This window comes from Pectinophora gossypiella, chromosome 10 (genome assembly GCF_024362695.1).
Source record: "Pectinophora gossypiella chromosome 10, ilPecGoss1.1, whole genome shotgun sequence".
Lineage (NCBI taxonomy): Eukaryota > Metazoa > Arthropoda > Insecta > Lepidoptera > Gelechiidae > Pectinophora > Pectinophora gossypiella.
Window position 1 is genome coordinate 16,437,597 of NC_065413.1, and position 22,728 is coordinate 16,460,324.

Genomic DNA, 22,728 nt, shown 5'->3' on the forward strand with positions numbered 1-22,728 from the left:
TACGAGTAGGAAGACCTAGAAGAACGTACAATCAAAGAGCAAAAGTGCAGTCAGTTAGCCCAGCGGATTATTTGTAAACAGTGGTGAAATTATGAACCATTAGTAAAGTTGTCTAATTGTAAAATTTATATTTTTGTAGGTGGTTTTGATCTATGTCGTTTCTACGTGTAACCAGGAGGTCTTAAGTGCAACCAGTTAATTTGTTACTTTGCAAGAAACTGATTGGACTTTTGCACCTTAATGTACATTAAAAAATTGGAGATGTCCTTAGAAAAGGTTTAGTAAGATTAACTCTGTACCAGCGTGTGTGTATGAAATGATTGATGAATGTAGAGGAAGCAAGAGATGTACCCCGGTGGGAAATAGCTGTGTGTTTATGTATGTATATAATGTTAACTCAAAGTCAAAAAAATATTTTTTCTTTACATAATAGTATAATAATACAAGTTAATTCACACTCGGCAACATTTTTCAACTCAAAATATTTTCTAGGAAAAAATATTAAGTGCTTTAGGTACCTAAAAGCTGTGCAATAAAAGCTACTTTACTTCCAAGTGTGTTGAAAATATTTTTTTGCCGAACGCCTCATCCACATAAAACTAATGCAGCTTTTAACTACCTGTATAATATCCGAGGAAAAGTAGATAGTAAATAAAACTCAGCACTGGGCCTTAAGTATCGCTCTTAGTATCGTAATGTTGCTTCAAATATTTTAAATTCCTTTAATTTTAAAACATGACTATCATCAATTTATGAGCCACGTTCTTGTCTGTGTAGCTCCATCCTTGTCTATCAAAGGCCAATTCTTTGACTTCCTTATAAGACACGACGTTCGCCTTCTCTTTAATCTGTTCCATGTAAGCTCTTCTTGGTCTTCTCCTTTCTCTCTTTTCTTCTATCTTCCCTTCTATGATGTTTTTAATAAATTCGTCTTGCCTTATTAAGTGTCCAATTAACTTGTTCTTCTGTTCTCAATAACTCATTATTTCCTTACTCTTATTAGCACTTTTAATTTTAGAACGTCACGGTAACATTATAAAAAATAAATTTATAAAATATATACCGCTAGTTCACCTATATATTTTGACGTGACAAAGGTCTTCGCCTTAAGCGCAGTATCACAGGACGAGTCAAGCAATAGTTGTCATTGCGTGAAGATGCCTGTCTTCGTGCAAACGTACCTACTCGCCAAACATCAACTCTATCATACATACATAAACATTCACACATCACACCTGACTCCATTATTACAACATACGCATCTATAAAACATACGTTCCTTTTATAAATTTTAAATATAATTTAAGTAAATAAATATTTTAAATGCCTAAATAAATTTAAATAAATATTGACGTCAAAATTAATTAACATTTAAAAGTGCTCTGGTAAATAAATAAATTCAATTAATTATTTAGGAATATTCAGTGTATTATTCCGTTTAATTGAATTGTCTGTATTGCTTGTAAATAAGTACCTACCTACCTTTGGTCTAAAAATATAATTAATTAAAATAAAATTGTGGAGTGCAAGTGTGTATCTACTACTAGTGATCAGTGAAGGATTTGAACTTTGTTATTAGGTGAGTAAGTGTGATTTTATTATTTGCAGCAGCAGTTAAAGCAGTATCTGTTCTGAGATTAAAACGAAATTATTCTATTAAATAAATGTTGAATAAAAAAAACATTAAGTAGGTATTTTTTCGTTTACCAATTTTTGTAACTAGGTACAAAAAATATGCATTTGTACCTATTCCGATAATTCTTGAGCCTTGTCTACCCCAATAGAATTACTTGGCGTGAGTTGATGAATAGTTAGAATTTATAGTAAGTAGTTTGTAAACAGTGACTTGCTATCCGTCGAAAGCAAATTAATAGAATATGCGAACATAAAAATATATGCACGTTGCTTGATCAATTATACAGGATGTTAGTGACATCGTAACAAATGAGAATCCATCGTAATAAATCCGTCGCAAAATTCATGTTTGTTTTTCTGTTTTTTAAATTCTTGATATTTATATAATACTTTTGATAGTAACTCAGAATAATGAGCTGAAATACCCCCCTGAGTATTCGTAACGACGTCTGATTCGACATCTGTGCATATGGGTGTTAGTGACACCATAACAAATACTGAGGGGGATGATTCAGACCATGATCCTGAGTCGATATCAGTGGAATTTCCTGTCACAAAATTCATGAAAATGTGTTTTTTTTAATTATTTTCAGTTTCATACTTTTATATCGTTTTAGTAGTCGTTACATGAGTCATGTCAGGGGCCTTTGGCGGCTCAATAATAACCTTGACACCGGGGTTGATTAGGTTGGTACCTCACAACCCACACGATAGAAGAAGAAGATTTTTATATCAACTTAGAATCATGGTCTGAATCACCTCAATCGATGTCGCTGACACCCTGTATAATTGTATATACGATACTCAAGGCGCACTTGCATAGACCTGACTTAACGTAAATACACTCAAGGATGGGTAAGTACGGTCACGAGCATTAATATGTATACACTGTGGTACCATGTCACATTAACTTTTTTGACACATTGAACTGTAAGTCTCACTAAATGTCAAATATGTTAGTGCGACAGAGTCCTAAAGTGGGTACATTATATTGCTCATGACTGTACACTTTGAAACCGTGTCACATTAACTTTTTTGACAAATTGAACCATAAGTCTCATCTAATGACAAATATGATAGTGCGAAAGGGTTCTAAAGTGGATACATGATATTGCTCATGACTCATGACTGTACTTAAAGGTAACGAAGACGAAGGTGACTGCTGGGGGGCTAAACGGCCAGGGGCCTGTTTAATAAAACTTACAATTGTTAATTACAATGACAATTTGATGTACATTGCGGGGTGTGTGATCACAAATATTTTGCAGCTTCAAATTAGCTACGTAATGAACACCAAATTTTCGTTGTAATTTACAATTGTAAGTTTTATTAAACAGGCCCCAGATTGGAGCAGCAGTTTACCCCGATACTGACCCCGCCGGCGTGGTCGACGATTTCCCTCATTCAGCGCTTATCGCTATCGACCCACTAGGGTCGATTAATTCTTTCAAATATTTTTTCCTCTCAGACGCCCTGAGCAAGTTCGCGCCCAACTGGGCACCCTCAGGCCTGTTGTCTTAAACGTTGTACCGGGTGAGAGCCTTCAGCGCTCCCCATTTGTCCGGCCAAGTAGTTAATGCCATCTGCGGCAAATCTACAATAAGACACGTCAAAAAAAAGAGCAGCAGTTTACCTTGTCTGTATTATTTATGAAATTAAATTAATTCACAACCATTTGTCGCAATAAAAAAAAATATAATAGAAAAGAAATATTGTTAAAGTTTTGTTGTTTAATTTTGTTGACCATGCGCGCTTATTTTTATATGCGCAAATGTCAAATTGCAGTATACTTTTTACACTAATTGCTTTATTATGCCCTTTTTAGACTCCCTATCTGTAGACACCAAATCTAATATTAAATCTTTATCTTCCTGTCAAATGTATGTTATATACAAAATATACATACATACTGCTGGGCACAGGCCTCCCCCCAATCAACCGGAGGGGGTATGGAGCATACTCCACCACGCTGCTCCAATGCGGGTTGGTGGAGGTGTTTTTACGGCTAATAGCCGGGACCAACGGCTTAACGTGCCCTCCGAAGCACGGAATCATCTTACTTTTCCGGACAATCAGGTGATTCGAGCCTGAATAATCCAATTACCAAACAAAGGACAGTCTCACAAAGTGATTTCGACTATGTAAACGTTACGTAGAGTCATGAGCAATATAATGTACCCACTTTAGGACTCTGTCGCACTAACATATTATAAATATGTATATATATATGTTGGCAACACCAACACGCGCGCGCATGCGCGATACAAAGAGCCAGATGACAGGAGCGCCGCGCGCGCGGGACCTCCCACTTCTCGACCGACTCCGCCGCCGCCGCACGCGCGCTTGTTTATTAATTTATCATATAATTATTTCGCTGTAATCTAAAGTAATTAAATACATTTTTATACTTGTATTTAGCGTCGTTTAATTTAACTTCAACACACAGTCTACTTAACATTTTGGTCCTAAATGTTAAGTAGACTGTGTGTTGAAGTTAAATTAAACGACGCTAAATACAAGTATAAAAATGTATTTAATTACTTTAGATTACAGCGAAATAATTATGTGACGAATTAAACAAGCGCGCGTGCGGCGGCGGCGGAGTCGGTCGAGAAGTGGGAGGTCCCGCGCGCGCGGCGCTCCTGTCATCTGGCTCTTTGTATCGCGCATGCGCGCGCGTGTTGGTGTTGCCAACAATATATATATATATATATATGTATATTATAATATATTATTGCTCATGACTGTACGTAACGTCTACGGCTGTGCCGAGGTTCTTCTTGCTTTCTCGGCTACACAGGTTGTGAGAAGCTGCAGTGATTTTAGGCTTTTTAGGATGATACGTTTGTCAAAAAATATAATATTTTATGTAAAAATTGACAATTCAAAGTTTAACTATGTTACCGAGAGAAAAAAGATATTTTCGAGTTTGAGATACGAAGATGCATTCATAAGACCACGCCTATTTTCTGTTGGGGTAGGCAGAGACCTCGGAATTTTACTCACCACTTTCCCTTCTTACACTCTTGTCAAATCTTCATACATGCTCGCCGATTTAAAGTACTCTTAACCTGGCCTTAAATTACTAACATACATACATAAACTCACGCCCGTAATCCCTAATAGGATGGGCAGAGCCAGAAGTAATCAAAGACAACTTGCAGCCACTGTTGATACTATGTCGTAAGCTGGATATGATGAACCTTAACCTCTTAACGCCGAGATTTCCAGACACAATAGTTAAACAATGGGTTTTGGATTTTAAAAGAAAATTCGGTCTTACGACTTTAAGGTGATAAGGGATCAGCATATCGCTCATAATATATTAGTCCATCGTGTTACAAAGGACACAATCGCTCTGTCGGATTTTACGACATGCCCGGAAAGACAAGTAGCTGAACGTGTTCTATGTTTATTTGCTCCTAGAACAGCACAGAGGCATTGAATTATTAATATACTTATTTAAGTATATTTTTTCATTGAATATTAAAATTAATTATATTTTTATCTTCCAGATGATAAGAAGCAGTCGTCATGGGGATTATCACTAACAGAAGAGTCAATCCACTAATTGCCAGTCGAAGTAAGTACCTACTTACTAATTGTAATTAATAAGCCAGGTCCAGTGGTTGAGCATTGGGCTCACGATTCGGAGGTTCCGAGTTCGATTCCCGGTGGGGACATATCACAAAAATTACTTTGTGGTCCCTAGTTTGGTTAGCACATTACTGGCTGATCACCAGATTGTCCGAAAGTAAGATGATCCGTGCTTCGGAAGGCACGTTAAGCCGTTGGTCCCGGTTACTGCTTACTGATGTAGGTAAGTAGTCGTTTATGATGTTTATGCCATGTCAGGGGCCTTTGGTGGCTCAATAGTAACCCTGACACCAGGTTGATGAGGTTGGTACTCCACCTCACAAACCACACGATAATAGAAGAATTATAACTAGGTATTGACCACTAAACCCGAGTTCGATTCTCAACTAATCATATTTTATCTGCATTGGTATCTAACAGGCACTCTTATATTATTTTGAATCCGATTTTCATATCATTTACTGACAAACATTAGCCTTTATTAAAAAAATAATCAAGGTATGTGTACATGTAGATAAACGACTCGTAAGGGTATGGGTTGAAATTCTCAATAAATCTATAAATAATATATAATAATTACATAATTCATTCACTAGGTGAAAACCAGGGGGGTTCAAAGGGCCACATCGAAGCAATTCATCTAAAAATCAATATTGCAATTTGACATTTGCGCATATAAAAGTAAGTGCTCAACAGATCTGACCCGTGTGAACTTTTTTGTAGAGTCGATATTACACATATTATTTATTTATTTATTCATAAAACTATATTTTAAAATTACAGTACTTGATAAATTACCAATGCGGTAAAAGGCTCAAAATTACATTTCTGAATACATAATGAAATTAAAGTACATGAAATAAAACCATAATAAAAATTATTATAAATGCAATAATAGTATAATAATTATAAATTATTTACATTGAATTCATCCGCAATAATAATAATATAAAAGCAAATAATATTATATTTTTGTCAAGTGACACAGCACTGCTTCCGCAAACTTCGCATTGAACAGCCAAATATTATGTTAGTTTGTAAATTATATTATGAAGATTGATCGTACATTATTAATAGCGTGAGACTAAGATACGCACCTTGTGAAACATTTTATGCTTTAAATGCGAAATTTTATACTTGTGTAAAAAAGTTGTTTGACGAGTAAAACAATGTTTTTAATTGCTGTCTATCTTTTTATTACTATTTTAGTTTACTTATTAATTAATTTTATATTTTTTACGTCATTCCGTGGTTAGTATGTCAAAGGCTTTGTTTGAATATATTTCTTATTATATCCTATAACCAAAGGCTTGTGTATACACATTGCTACCTTGGTAATATATTTTACATGTAGTGTGTTCATACAAGGTTAGAGTATTTTCTATTCCATTTTTTTCGAATCTATAATTTTATTAATTAATGGATAGTATTTAACCGTATATCAAAATTATTCCCATTATTTTCACCAAATTATACCTTTGTTCCACCTAAAATACTAATTGTGCACCGAAATATTCTAACTAAAATAGCTCGTAACGAGCACCTATATATTAACTGCTGCATACTTGTAAAAATTAAATGTCTTTAATATTACAGGAACACCTAATATTTTAGCTTCAAATCAAACAATGTACTTCTAAGTATACTCTAATCGGGCACAAATGAAATATTAATGAACTTTTATTTTCAAAATTATTTTCCTTAATTAAATACATTGTAGTGTCACAGATACGAATGCCAGCTCGGGGTCTAAATGATAATTTTTTTCTCACTTTTCTTCACTATAGTAAAATTATGTCAATAGCTACGGCTAGTCATCATCATCATCATCAGCCCATTAACGTCCCCACTGCTGGGGCACGGGCCTTCCCTATGGATGGATAGGGAGATCGGGCCTTAAACCACCACGCGGCCCCAGTGTGGATTGATAGTTATTAACGACTGCTAATGCAGCCGGGACCAACGGCTTAACGTGCCTTCCGAAGCACGGAGGAGCTCGAGATGAAAACTTTTTTTTTTGTGGTCACCCATCCTATGACCGGCCTTTGCGAAAGTTGCTTAACTTCAACAATCGCAGACCGAGCGCGTTACGGCTAGTATCACAGTCTTATTTCATCAATCTATGTTAAAAATATTACTTTTTCAGAATATCATATTAATGTCTGTCTGTGTGCATCATCATCATCAATTTAAGAGCCAACGCTCTTGTCGGTGTAGCATTTGAAATACTCTCCATGCTACTTTTTTAGGGAAAAAAATGGGGCAGTGGTTTCCCTCTTGCCTTGCCCGCCGCCGTCTGTGTACTTTTTTTTTTGACGTGACTTATTGTAGATTTGCCGCAGATGGCATTAACTACTTGGCCGGACAAATGGGGAGCGCTGAAGGCTCTCACCCGATACAACGTTTAAGACAACAGGCCTGAGGGTACCCAGTTGGGCGCGAACCTCGGCTCAGGGCGTCGTCTGTGAGGAAAAATATTTGAAAGAATTAATCGACCCTAGCGGGTCGATAGCGATAAGCGCTGAATGAGGGAAATCGTCGACCACGCTGGCGGGGTCGGTATCGGGGTCCTGAAGTGTTTGGTGTCGCGAGCTGATTGGCTGCCTCTATGGCTAGAGTAATAGGGTCATCGGGATCGTATGTACGTCTGTGTACATAAACTAATAATATTGTGGTATATTTACAGAAAAGATCCTGGCATTGGCGACCTTAGGAATGATATGTCTGATGATGCCAGTAATCATGAAGATCGTAGATCCCGTACAAGTCATAGCTAGATATGTAAGTATATGTACTTCGTACTTCTTTTTGTAATCTTCACAGGTAACGCAACGAGGAAATCACCTAGGCCGCTGTGTCAAGGCTTTTACATTGATTTCCTATTGTAAGATCATTGAGAGGTGATAATTAGCTACCTTAATAATTCTTCACACTTCTTCTTCTTTATCTCGATTATGCCCGACCTCACCAACCCTGATGTCAGAGTAATTATTAAGGAACCAAGTACCTCTGAGAACGTTTAGGACGCTTGTCACGTTTGATGAAAATTAATTTTGTGCAATAATTACATTTTTTACTTTTATTTTAACTTCTTGGTGTTTAGTTTTTGTTATTACATATAGCATTTCTGCATCCTATACATAAATATAATATCATAAGTGAGATCAGGGTGGTTAAAATGTCCACGTCGAAGCAATTTATCTAAGAAAGCAATATTACTATTTGACAGTTTTATATGCGCAAATGTCAAATTGCAATATTGCTTTCTTGGAGGAATTGCTTCGATTTGGCCATTTTAACCCCTCAGAACAGCAAGTATTCTTCTTCCCTTTGTCTCTGTCTCTCGTCATCAAACTCACCTTTCACATAATATCCTTCTTCCATTTGCTTGACCCCTGACATGTCATCTTCTCTTGCTTCTTCCACATTCATTTTAGTTCAGAGTAGATTTACTAAAGCTTTTATTAAATTTAGTCAATGTACGTTCTCCTACGTCTTCCTCTGCCAACCATACCAACAAGTTTCGCCATATTAACCACTTTCGTAATCATATTATCCTTGACTATTGAAATAATTTCAGAGAACCCGAGTCGCTATAGACTCTCCAGTCCACGAACTTCTGAAGCAGGAGTTGGAAGCCGTCCACATGTCAGCTTACCTGTTCAACGTCACCAACGCTGAGCGTTTCATGTCGGGCGAAGACCAGAAACTGAAGGTCGAGGAGGTCGGGCCCTTTACTTATAGGTATGTAGGTAAGGATGATGAATGCAGAAGGATTGTCACTTAAAAGATAAATAAAATTGAAATGTGTGCGATTTGCATACACAGTGATACATACGTTTGCACACGCACGCACAATATACAGTTACAATTCTGCTTAATATACATACATACTTAAATACATAGAAGGGGGGTTAAAATGGCCACATCGAAGCAATTAATCTAAGAAAGCAATATTGCAATTTGACATTTGCGCATATAAATAAATAGCAATATTGCTTTCTTAGATTAATTGCTTCGATGTGGCCATTTTAACCCCAAGATCTCTATTTCCCTTTGGGGTAGGCAAAGACCATGGTATTCCACTTACTACGATCCTGACGCACCACTTTCGCTTCTTCCACTGTCATCAAGGTATTCATGGATGCTCGCCAGTGTACGCCAGACGCGCACTACGAGTTTTTCGCCGCGCGGCAGAAAAGAGCAGCGGCATAATGTCGCACTGTAATACTGCGCCGCTGCGGTGGCTCTGCCGTCAAGTGCGCGCAATACAATTTAAAACTGTTTGGTACAGTATTACAGTGCGACATTATGCCGCTGTTTTCTGCCGCGCGGCCAAAAACTCGTAGTGCGCGTCTGGCCTTAGAGTACTCTTAACCTATACAAAATTACGTAATTCTTGTTAAGCTACTTTTATTTGTTTAGTTTTTTAATTGGTTTGGACACGTAGAGCGGATGAAGGTTTCGGCCAAGTAGTTATCCGGCCAAGTAGTTAATGCCATCTGCGGCAAATCTACAATAAGTCACGTCAAAAAAAGCGGATGAAGGATAATAGGATTACGAAAGCGGTATGTAAAGCGAAGGTTGGTGGTAGGGCGTATATTGACCAAATTGATATCCTTGGAAAAGGTTTAATACGGTCTACTCTGAACCGGCGTGCGTGTATGAAACGATTGAGAGAAGTGTGTCAGGATCGAAGTAAATGGAATTTCATAGTCTCTGCTCACCCCAGTGGGAAATAGGCGTGAGTTTATGTATGTATATGTGTAGTTTTATTTGTGAGTCGCCTTAGAGACTCATTGACCGTGGACTGATCAGTGTTTGTCGTTCGTCGCTCTGCATGCTAAGCAAGGGAGAGACTTTCAAGTAGACTATTCGATGTTAGATACTCGTATATTCCGAGGTTACTTTGTCTTAAAAGAAATTAAAATTCTTTGAAGAAATTAGTTTTAAGTAAAAGATCGTACGTGATTGGTTGTAACGATAATAACTTCAAGAGATTTAAACAATAAAAAGAAAAGAGACTTAAGTATATTATGAAGAATATATTTCGTTTTCGAGATCGTTAGAGAATAAAACAAAATGTAATACATGTGAATTCTATGCTATGGCTATAGCAACACATTACACCATACGACCGAATAATCTGTAAGTAAGTAGGTATTTATTTACAAAAATAACTTTGGAAATGTCACAATCATAATGTAGAATTGAATATATTTCTAAACTTACTGGTATACATTATGTGAGTAAAATTATACTATTAGTATATTTTTGAGAAAGATACATTCAGAGGTGTATACCTCATAAGTATTTGTGACTTAACCTGTAATCGTGCTCGTTTTCCGTTCGGGTTGGAAGGTCAGACACGCAGTCTGACCTGAGTACTTAGTTCATCTTGCGATGGACGTAACTCTGGATACTCCAATTGGAATATATAGTAATGAGCTTATTGTGTTATGTAAATAAAATATTCCCTCCTCCTCAACTACTCTATAACCCTGACACCAGGGTTGATGAGGCTTGTATTCCATCTCACAATCCACACGATAAGAAGAACCCCTATATAACATGTTCCAGGGAGCTCCGTTCGAATGAGGACCTGGAGATAGACACAGATGAAGGCGTGGTGCGCTACTCTCCGAAGATCACGCCCGTCTTCTCGCCTGAGGAGTCCATCGCTGATCCTCACAATGTCACCGTGGCCCTGCCTAATATTGCACTGTTGGTATGGTTACACTGCTTTCCGGGTTATTTTTTATTCTGCTTCTTCTATCGTGTGGGTTATGCATGACCAACCTCATCAACCCTAGTATCAGGGTTATTATTGAGCCTCCAAAGGCCCCTGACGGGACTCAAGTAACGACTACGTACTTACATTAGTCAGTAAGTAGTACAGACCAACGGGTTAGCGTGCCTTCCGATGCACGGATCATCTTACTTCTGGACAATCAGGTGACCAGCCTGCAATGTCCTAACCAAACTAGGGGTCACAAAGTGATTTGTCCCCACCGGGATTCGAACCTATTTCGCTCAACCACCGGAGTAACGGAAACTTTGATGGACGATTCAGACTATGATTCTGAGTTGATATCAAGTGGATTTTTAGTCGCAAAAGTATAAAAACACAAACATTTCCATAAATTTTCCGACAGGAAATTCCACTTGATATCAACTCAGAATCTTGGTCTGAATCATCTTCCTTAGTATTGGTTACGGTGTCACTATCACCGTGTTTAATAATGTTCTTTATTACTACAGACGTAGTTCTCTCTCTGTCTCTCTCTAGCCTGTAGTGTATCAAACATCTCTATCCCTACTTTCCAGACGATGGTATCAATGATGAGCGAATACCCATTCCTGTCGCGCATGGGCTTCAACATGCTGACCATGCAGCTCGGGACCAAGGCCTTAGTGACCATGTCCGCCCACGACTACCTGTGGGGGTACAACGAGTCGCTCATAACCGTGGGGAACACCTTTATGCCAGGATGGATCAGCTTTGATACCATGGGGTTGATGGACAGGGTATGTTTTGTAAGGTGTATTTTTTGTTTACTTCCCTGCTTAGCAGAGAATAGCCGAAATATCTAATCGTGAAATTGCTTTAAAGAATTGTAAAGGCACCGTACTTACTTTTGCACATTATTTTGTTTAGTTTTATCAGAGAAAAATAAAAAATAGGAAAAGGCTAACTCAGACGAGACTTGAACCCGCTGCTCTTCTCAAGCTGGGACACCACCGGGTCCCGAGTCCAAGTTTCTTTAAGTACTGTTGAGTGCTGTAAATTCAAAAATCCAGTAGTCTTATCATATATCCTCCAATAACTCTAAGCGGGTGTCCTCTTCAAGTTGTTCAGCAATTTAAATATTTGGGTCACTGGGTCACGGATACTTTAAAGGACGATGTAGACTTGGAAAGGGAACGCAGAGCACTGTCTATCAGGGGTAATATGCTAGCACGTAGGTTTGCACGATATTCTTACGAGGTGAAGGTTACCCTGTTCAAAAGCTATTGCCAGAGTTTATACACGTGCAACCTTCGGATCAATTACACCAAAAAGACCTTCAGTGCTCTGCGCGTTCAATATAATAACGCCTTCAGGGGGTTGTTGGGGCTGCCCTGGCGCTGCAGGGCCTCGGGGATGTTCGCCTCCTGGAGCACTGATGGCTTCCAGGCTGTTCTACGCAAGCGCGTGGCTTCTCTGTGGGAGCGAGTGCGGGGCAGCAGCAACAGTCTCCTGAAGGTGGTCTCACAAAGGATGGACAGTCCCATCCTCACTCACTGGATGTACATGCATGTGACATCCAATGAAAATTATAAATTTTACTAACTTAGATATAATCTTCTATTACTAACAAAATATGGATAAATATCTGAAAATAAAATATTTCATTCATTCATTCATATAACATAACATAACGCCTGTATTCCCGATGGGGTAGGCAGAGTTGTACAATATTACACACCCATTCTCATAAAATCCAATTTTGTGGTTTAGATCCCGAACCGAGATTCGAAGTCATGACACTGCCATGTAAGTCACGGATTAAAAACCTATGCTGTCTTCTCAACAGCTGTACGACAAGAACGTCCCATACCGGCTGGAGGTGGGCGCGACCAACGCAGACAAGTTCCAAATCAAGACCCTCAACAAGCTGGGCGGCCTCAGAATGTGGGGATACGAGGATCCCAGCCTACGGTGAGTTGGTCACGATACAATCATTTCTAGGTCTTTCAAATATTCTTCCTCTCAGACGACGCCCTGAGCCGAGGTTCGCGCCCAACCGTGCGCCGGGCACCCTCAGGCCTGTAGTCTTAAATTTTGTACCGGGAGAGCCCTCAACGCTCCCCATTTGTCCGGCCAAATAGTTAATGCCATCTGCGGCAAATCTACAATAAGTCAAGTCAAAAAAAAAAAACATTGCTAGCAGAAGCTTGTACCTCTTAGCATTGCTGATATAGACGTTCTGCACTCCCGCACCAGATAAGTGGACACGAACAATTTGGGTTAAAAACTGTGTTTCGATAAACTGTTATCCGACAGGAATTAGGCAGCTAAATTACTCAATCGTATAATAATATTTTATGTTTATTTAAAAAAAAGTCTAGGGCTTTGTGCCGAGGTTTTTCTTGCAGCTTCTTTTCCCTGGCTATACAGGTTGTTAGAACCTACAATAGTTTTAGGCGGATGAGACGTTCGTTATGTAAAAATGGACGATTCAAAGTGTAACTCTGTTACCTACTGAATAAAGATATTTTTGAATTTGAATTTTGAAATTTTGTCCGATCAAATGATTAATGGCATTCGGCAAATCCACAATTTCACGTCAGAAAGACCATAAATAACATGAAAAAAAAAACGAAATTTCGAAATTTAAAAAAGAGAGTTAAAAAGTAAGTAAGATTTGGTAATATAAAGCTTACCATAAGTTTTGCGCCTTTTTCACATCACTGGACATGATCGGCCAACTGGCGATATAAACGAAGTCAATGCAAACGAATTCGCGGGCGTAAAATGCAATCTTTAAAAATTTCTTTAAAAATTTAATTAAAAATAATATCTTTAAAAATTTCCTTCCCAGAACCAAATGCAACAGCTTCGAAAACGCCTACGAAGGTATTGGCTACCCAACCGACCTCTCCCCGTCTACCCCTGTCAGGATCTTCCGTAACGTCCTCTGCCGCATGCTGGAGCTGGACTTCCACCACACCATGACCATGGAGTACGGGGCTCAGGCACTGGTGTACAAGATCAGCAATAGGACCTTTGCCAACGGGTGTGACAAGAACTGCACCTGTATGAAGGGGATCTGTATTGAGGGGCTCTCCGATATCTCGCCTTGTTTCTATAGTGAGTCTATATTTTGAAGTTCTTTTAGTCTAATTCTAGTCCTGAATAAGCGTTGCTCCGTAACCCGCTAAGGTATAAAAGGAAAGCGCGCGAAAAGTATTTTTTTTTTTTAATTTATTATGCAAATTATTTTTTTTACATTATAATAACGTTCACCAGCACGCAAACCATTAAAATTTATCTGTTCTAGGGAGTCGTGTACTAAACTAAGCACTTAAAATAACATAATGGTGCTAATTCCTGTAAATACCATCTAATTTTATTTTAAGTTATATCTGTCATTTTCTTATCCGCCGAAAAGGAAAGGGACGGGTAATCGACAAGCATAAAATTTATGGAACACACGTCAATTTTAAGCACAAATCTAAACCAACCGTCTAAAAATTTTACATCCGTCAATAACCCCACACATTTATTTACTCATTCTTCCTAAAATTAAAAGCTGTGAATCATCCGTCCCTTTCCTTTTCGACGGATATAAAAATGACGGATATAACTTAAAATAAAATTAGGCGGTGTCTGCGGGAATCGGGGCCAATATAGGCGTAATAATATGAAATACTTAATAAAAAATAAAATAATAGTAACAAAATAAAACAAAGGATCTTATTCTAAGGTTAGTTTTTGGAATTAATTACAACCTAGTTGATCGGACTAGTAGTGCGACTTAAGTTTATTTTTAACATTTTTGGAATCCTCAAATAAGATTTGAGGATCCCTTGGCAGTTCGTTAACAAATGTAGGTACTACAGAATTCAGCATTCTACTTCCATAAAAGTTTTTAGTCTTAGGTAATTTATATTTACAATATCCAATATTTCTCAAATTTAGTGCACGTTCTCTTTTGATTGCATGTTCTGTAACACATTGCCTTCTGTAAGTATTTTAAATTTAAATGTATCTCCCTCGCACTTGTGAATTAGAAACATCTGGGGTGTGCTAATGGCAAAAAACTTATGACGCATCCAATATAACAAAACCGGGTGATCAAGTCATTAAATTCCATCGAAAATATTATAATTTTCGGATGAATAAATATTTATAACAACTATAGTATATTCAAATGTTTTATTAAGAAGATGAATTATTTAAATAGAATATGAAAATCAAAATCATTCTCTTCCTGTTCAAATATCAGGATCATAGTTATTAAATAACTTGTAATATATACCTAAATTGATAAAAAATGTGTTGCTGTTGAACTTTCTTGTCATTTCCTCTTCTCAGCCATGACACCTTGCCAAACGACGTAGATTCAAGAATGTTAAATTGACCTTCGACAACTTTATTCATGGTAATAACCTTGAATAAATTATTCTGATTTCTTTATCTTTATAATTTATGTTTTTATTGCAGATCTTCCACTGGCAGTTTCCAATGCGCACTTCCTGTATGGAGGACCCGAGTTGTTTGAGCGCATTGAGGGTCTGCAGCCGGATGAGGAGAAACATGGCAGTGAGTTCTTCATTGAACCTGTAAGTATACAATGATTTTCCAATATTGGTATCCTAAGCAAAGAATAACGAACAATACTACGTATAGAAAGGCAACTCTCCGCTCCTCACCAGCGGCTGAGCTAGGTCTTGTGTACGATAACGTCAATGTGTAAAAAGTGTATGAAGTGTCCGATGTGTGTCCTAAATTACATCCTCTGTCGAACGGCCTCTCTGTTTCCGTGGCTGAGCGTTCGGCATACGATCCGGAGGTCTCGGGTTTGAATTCCGTTGGGGTCAAATCACTTTACGATCCCTAATTTGATTAGGACATTGCAGGCCGATCATCCGATTATCCGAAAGCAAGATGATCTACGCTTCGGAGGGCAGTTGGTCCCAGCTACTAAGATACTTCTAATGCTAGTGAATGCGTAGTTTAAGGAATATTTAAATTGTTCTAGAAAGTCGGTGCTGTCCTGAAGACATCATTTTCCATCCAAGTGAACATAGTTCTCGGAGACGTGCGCTACAACGAACAGGCGAGGAGGTTTGCTGACATGGCGCTGCCAGTGGGGTATTTTAAAATTGTAAGTTCCTGTAAATTATAATTATAGAAATAGAAGGAGGTAATTTTCACTAACAGCATTGGCTCGACCGCTAAAGACGGTGATACGACCACCTACGCGCGCGGTCCGGCGTGGTTAGGTTATTTCATCTTGCGATAGATGTACTACTACTACCCCATTGGGATGTATTCGTGAGCTAATGTCATGTTATGTTAATAATACATATATAAACTCAAGCCTATTTCCCACCGGGGTAAGCAGAGACTATGGAATTCCATTTGCTTCGTTTTTGACACACTTCTCTTGCTTCATAGAAGTAAAATAAAGATAAGTGGCCCATTCAGTGATTGGTAAGTCACTGCCTGTTCATTTTCTCCATGTTTGTTTCAACATTGGTCGTGCAGATGCCATAATCCCCCATAGCTGTAGTATCCCGGTCCACTAACCCCAATAGCTCAGTTGTTGCCATAAATTATGCAATAGTCGTAAACGAACTGAGGATTGTCTTTGGGTGTACTCCTGAAGGAAGTGGCGACGGAAAATTCCACTTGATATTAACTCTGAATCATCCCCCTCAGTACTCTAGGTAAAACCTGTGCTGAAAGTACCAGCTGTCTCCCATTGACACATTAATATTCATAACGGTTTGAGCGAAGTTGTGATACACGATACAATCGCTCCAGGTGCAGCCAGATCTGCCGGAGCTCAACAAAGCTGAGATGAGGATGCTCTACATCACTGGCCCGTACATCGCGCTGGGTCTTCAGGTAGCATTCTCCCTCGTCGGTGTCATACTTCTGGTGTTCGCGATGCGACTGCTCTACTGGAATTGGATATGCTCGGAAGGTCGAGGAATCGCCTTCCAAATCCCTGATGAAGGAAAGAAGGTCCCTATTTTAAGCGTTGAGTCCCCGTTGATGAGAACGGAAAGCTATTTAGGATAACGAAGGGTTTTGGGAAGAAAGTGGTGAAATATAGACTCTGCGAGTCAGAAATTTATTTTGGGATCTTGCAATAGGATCAATCGCTATTGAGGGCGTTGATCTGTAAAACTGTTGTCTCTTTCTAATAGGGCACTTTAGAAAAAATACTATGTTAGCTACACTTAACACTAATAGATCTAGTTTGAGAACTCATAATTGACACAAATGAACTATTTGTAATAATGCGGTAAAGGTGTAGGTTACAAGGCGACAAGTGTCGCGGGGTTCGCTAATCTGATTATCGACTTGATAAATGTACATAGAGATAGCTGCGTAAAATTGATTATATTAACAATCCCCGCGATATTCGTCGCCTCTGTTTTAATAGCACGCACCGTGCCGCGAGGGCTGGTATTTTAACAGTCAATTTGAGACAAGTAAATAAGTGTAAATTATTGGACTGTTTTGGATGAGGTGTTTGGTGTAACATGTTTCTATTTTTTTAAATGACAACTATGATTATAGTGTATACTTACTGTATAGTTTTAATTATAACGGGTGATACTAGTTTAGTTTAAGGTGTACGGTCACGAGCATTAATATGTATACACTTTGGTACCATATCACATTAACTTTTTTGACAAATTGAACTGTAAGTCTCACTAAATGTCAAATATGTTAGTGCGACAGAGTCCTAAAGTACCCAACATTATATTGCTCTTGACTGTACAACAAAAGGACAGATCAAAACATTGTATTTTTATTACATTTAATAGTGAGTTATTATAATAGTTCTGTATGCATGACATGACGAGCTCGGTGGCGCAGCGGTTAACGCGCTCGGTCTGCAAAAGTTGCTTTACTTCAACAATCGCAGTAAAGCAACTTTTGCAGAGGCCGGTCATAGGATGGGTGACCACAAAAAAAGTTTTCATCTCGAGCTCCTCCGTGCTTCGGAAGGCACGTTAAGCCGTTGGTCCCGGCTGCATTAGCAGTCGTTAATAACCATCAATTCGCACTGGGCCCACGTGATGGTTTAAGGCCCGATCTCCCTATCCATCCATAGGGAAGGCTCGTGCCCGCCCCAGCAGTGGGGACGTTAATGGGCTGATGATGATGATGCATGGCATACACTGGGGGATAAAAGCTTGTCTACATCTACTTGGAAAGTACCTTTTTATTTTTAAAAAGCGAGCAAAATATGCACTTACTATCCCATTATTTTATACTTTACTATTAACTTATTTTTTCTCATTTGAAAAAGCCCTTAATTTATAACGGTAACTGGGAAATTTCCTAGAGGTAACACCAGAGCTTGTAAACTTATATAAGATGGGTATGGTTAATTGCACTATTATTTCTTGGCTAAATCATCGTCTTGCGACTAATATTCTATTTTTACTTATATGTATCATTGTATGTACGTATATATTTATAGTAATATATAATTAATTAATTAATTTATTTATTTTTCTCTTATTTTATTTTACGTTTTTGCGCGCTACACTGCAGCTGTACAAGTGTACTATATCCTCTGCCGAAGGTTGTCTGGAAGAGATCGCTCTTAGTGATAAGGCCGCCTTTGCCCACCTTAGAATAAGTTTATCCTGTAAATGTTTTGTGAATTTCTTTGCATTACATTGTTTTTATTATAATTATTATTATGGGTCGTAGAACCACTGCATTAGAGAATCACCCTGAAGATCAGGGGGGTTAAAATGGCCACATCGACGCAATTCAGCTAAGAAAGCAATATTGCTATTTGACATTTGTTTGCATTTCGCACTTACTTTTACATGCGCAAATGTCAAATTGCAATATTGCTTTCTTAGATTAATTGCTTCGATGTGGCCATTTTAACCCCCCAGATGTTAATTATTTATGCTATTTTGATGTGATACTGTTGGTTGTGGAATAAATACATTTTGATTTGTGAACTATTTATTAAAGTTACAAATAAACTGCTTGTAAAACAAGAATGGTTGTATGAATTAGCTATGTTGAGGAAAATAAAGAATATTTTTTAGAGCTGTTATTGAGTCGAATTCATGTTTCCGTGCTCAGCGGTGAAGGAAAACATCGTGAGGAAACCCACATTCCCGAGAGAAATGCATTTTCGGAGGTATGTGACCTAACCTGTATTGGGCTGGTTTTCCCTTCGCTGGTTGGAAGGTCAGACAGGCAGTCGCTTCTGTAAAAAACCGGTCCTGTCAAATCTTCGGGTTAGGTAAGCGGACTCTGTGAAAAACGGGATAATGCTAGGGAGATAATGATGATGGAGTTTTTTATGGACTTGAAAAAGTTGTGTAAAAATTAAATTAATATATTTTGGAAATCAATTTTGTTTTATTGCTCTACACACAATGATAGACCATACATACATAAACAGCCTATATACGTCCCACTGCTGGACACAGACCTCCCCTTAATCAACCGGAGGGGGTATGGAGCATACTCCACCACGCTGCTCCAATGCGGGTTGGTGGAAGTGTTTTTACGGCTAATAGCCGGGACCAACGGCTTAACGTGCCCTCCGAAGCACGGAATCATCTTACTATTTCGGACAATCAGGTCATTCTGAAAAGTTCTTACCAAACAAAGGACAGTCTCACAAAGTGATTTCGACAATGTACCGTACTTACTATCTATCGATACTATCGATAACCTAAAAATACTATTGTTTTCTTTTTCAACTATCGATACTGTAATTCATAATTAATTTATTTAATTGATTTGATTTTGATTTGTTTTATTTTATTTGCAATAAAAATGGTACATCTTAATTATTTAAGTAAAATAAAATTAAATATGACAATTATTAAGTAAATTAATTACGAAATAATAAATTAAATTGTAATTACATTACTTATTACTATTGATGTTTGTCGGTTGCTCCTGCACTGCATTGCAACTTCTTCTTTCGCATGGGTTGTAAGGTCGATTACGCTTACGTTATGTATAAGTTCAAGCAAAGCAAGCAAGCAAGGCAAGTTGTATGTGTAATTGTAATTTCTTTTAGTGTTTTTCATGTTATTTATAGTCTTATTTTTCTTTTTGTTTCTTTTTTTCATTCAATGTTTATTTTTGTTTTCTTAGTTTGTATATTGTTTTTCTCGTCATTCAGCGCATTGGGCCATACTGTAATGTTGTATGTACTTTAATAAATAAATAATAAGTTAGACCTTTAAAACTAATATAAAGTGATGCTTATTTCCATAACCTTAAAAAATATATTTTTGTGTCGTTAGTGGCTTTAATCAAGTGTTGAAGTCTAGATCAGCGCGACAGCAAGGAAATCAGGTCAAACTACTTCTAACGACATAACTCAGACAAACCTGATATAAGATTGACTCGCTTCCGATGACCTTGGACAAGCGACAGGTGATTAACCCATGGAACTTACGCAGCCGATAAATAAACGAATTCTATTGGCTACTTGATAAATAAACCATTTCTATTGGTTCGGAAATTCATATGAAATCAACTTTATTGATTTATTACGCCGAGTCGTGGTAGCCCAGTTGGTAGAACGCTCTCACTATGAGGTCACTGGTTAGAATCCAGCACAGGCCCAAACCTATATTAACAGTTTGTCGGACTTCAGTGTTTAAACACCTCCCCCCCCTCAAAATATCACTGTTTCCGATTAGTTTACGGCCACCGTCATATACCTAACTAGCTTTTGCCCGCGACTTCGTCCGCGTGGCGTGTTATATAAGAGAGATCTTTGTGTGTGTGAGGGTGCATATCAAATTTCAAGCATCTAACTTGAGTTTAGATTAGATTTGCAGTTTAGATTTTTTCTCAAAATACAGCCATAACTAAACTTTATGTTTACTAAGGTATGCATGCATGGTAGATTGAAAACATCTACCTTACGCGGTTTCGATTTTTTCATACAAATGTTTCTTCCCGCTAACTCCCGTTTCCGTGGGAATTTTGCAATATCCTGTTGCAACTAAGCTTTAAGTTAACTAAGGTACCTGCAAATTTCAAGCGTCTAACTTAAGCAGTTTAGATTTTTCATACAAAAGGATTTTCCCGCTAATTCCCGTGCACCTCTACGGTACCTAAGCAACGTCCCTTCCAAATTTCAAGTGCCTACGTTTAGCCGTTGAGGCTGTGCGTTGATAATTATGTCAGTCAGTCAGTTTCTCCTTTTATATATTTAGATTAAATCTTTTCAAAATGACGCTTTACGTGGCCTCCAAGAGGTCTAATTCACAGTTGTGCCCAATCCAGTTATTCCCCTGTAGATTCGGGGCTGCGATCGTATCGCTCGCACCGCCCTAGGGCCCCCACTGTATACGTACTAGTTTATTTATTTATTAAGTATACACGACAGGTTACAGACATATGGCTTATGATTACGTAATGCGGTTTATTTTCAGACTATAACCCAACAAATGTATACTAGTTATAATTAACAGTCTACAATGTACGAAATGGAACAAAAGAGAAAGAAAAAAAAAACATTACTTAGCCCTAAGTTAACATAGCAAGAATTACGGTTTATGATATGGTCATATTTATCGTTAGTGGACCAAAGCGATCGTTGGTCCAATATGCCGGGCATTTATCTCGCTTCTCCGGCTCTATGTGCAACAAGCATAAGTCACATCAAAATAGAAAAAAAACTGGCTTCACCTATACATATAAGAGGACACAGTCAGGTCATGTCAATGACCCTGCAGATTCACAATGTCGTGAAGAATGTAATTTAAAAAAAGCTGCAGCATTTTTATTTTTAGGTTGCAGAGACGTTCAACAAAGACAAAGCATAACATCACGCATGTTAGGGAAAAAACAAACTTAGCGAGTCCGACAAAATTATTTATTTATTTATTTTTTTTATTTATTAGGCACATCAACAGTACAAACACACAACAATTAATAAAACTTTCTTAAGGCTAGTACTAGTGTTTTCACCAATTACAGACGTGCACAACTTATGTAATTAACATGTATGTAGAATTTGTTTAAAAAAAAAAATTAATAAAAAATTAACGGAATAACAAAAGGTATGAACAAAATTTATTGAATTGATCGATAAGTTTATCACGTTGCGTTAGCCCTACAGAGTTTAAGTTATAATTATGTTATGATCCAAACAAAAGTCGAATTCAGTGATTTAACCAACAAAAACTATCGAACTAGGTAACAATGACAATTGGAAAAGTAACCATTTTAACTACTAAATACATAATTTTGAGTTAGAGTCAATGTGCACACAATGATAAATGACCGCTTATGCGGATAACTTGCTTCTAACCGTATACATGGTTTGAGGTATAAAATGTAACAGGTTTTATCAAACATTCTTAGTACGTTTTAGTATTGCCGCAGGGTGGTATCTTGGGTTCCGCGGCCTTTATTTATTACGGTCGCCATTTTTTTTTTCGAAGATATTAAATTTTTAGTTGTTTTGTGACATTTTGTGTATTGAAGTGTGGAATTGGTTAAAAAATCGACGACTTTGTGATAATCCACATTTAAGGAGAGTTTCATTATCGAAAAGTATGTAATCTCAATTTACTTTTTTTTTGCTTATTTATTTTAGAACTTTGTGAAAACGAAGCGTGTATGAAATAATTGATGAATGTGGAGGAAGCAAGAGGAGCTTGTCAGGATCGAAGCAAATGGAATACTATAGTCTCTGCTTACCCCGGTGGGAATAGACGTGATAAAAACGACTTCTTAGGGTTGTATTAATAAACTAA

The 22,728-nt window shown here is 37.7% G+C and overlaps 2 protein-coding genes across 3 annotated transcripts in view; both read left to right on the forward strand.

The window, feature by feature from the left end:
• Positions 1-1,133: 1,133 nt before the first annotated feature.
• On the forward strand, positions 1,134-19,347 carry LOC126369961 (lysosome membrane protein 2-like). 2 transcript variants are annotated; one of them, XM_050014568.1, is made up of 11 exons: positions 1,134-1,579; positions 5,151-5,218; positions 7,919-8,013; positions 8,813-8,976; positions 10,813-10,960; positions 11,560-11,760; positions 12,810-12,934; positions 13,818-14,086; positions 15,443-15,561; positions 15,981-16,106; positions 16,769-19,347. In XM_050014568.1, exons 2-11 carry the CDS (start codon positions 5,170-5,172, stop codon positions 17,027-17,029), a joined length of 1,557 nt encoding a protein of 518 aa, XP_049870525.1. In that variant the 5' UTR covers positions 1,134-1,579; positions 5,151-5,169; the 3' UTR covers positions 17,030-19,347. The 2 variants fall into 2 exon arrangements, with proteins under 2 accessions (XP_049870525.1, XP_049870526.1); XM_050014569.1 differs by lacking the exon at positions 1,134-1,579 and adding an exon at positions 4,297-4,315.
• A 3,073-nt stretch (positions 19,348-22,420) lies between these two features.
• Positions 22,421-22,728, forward strand: part of LOC126369970 (lysosome membrane protein 2-like) — a 28,725-nt gene continuing 28,417 nt past the window's right edge. Inside the window, exon 1 of the mRNA XM_050014579.1 lies at positions 22,421-22,525. The gene's annotated coding sequence lies outside the window, so the exon portion shown is untranslated. The remainder of the gene's footprint in view (positions 22,526-22,728) is intronic.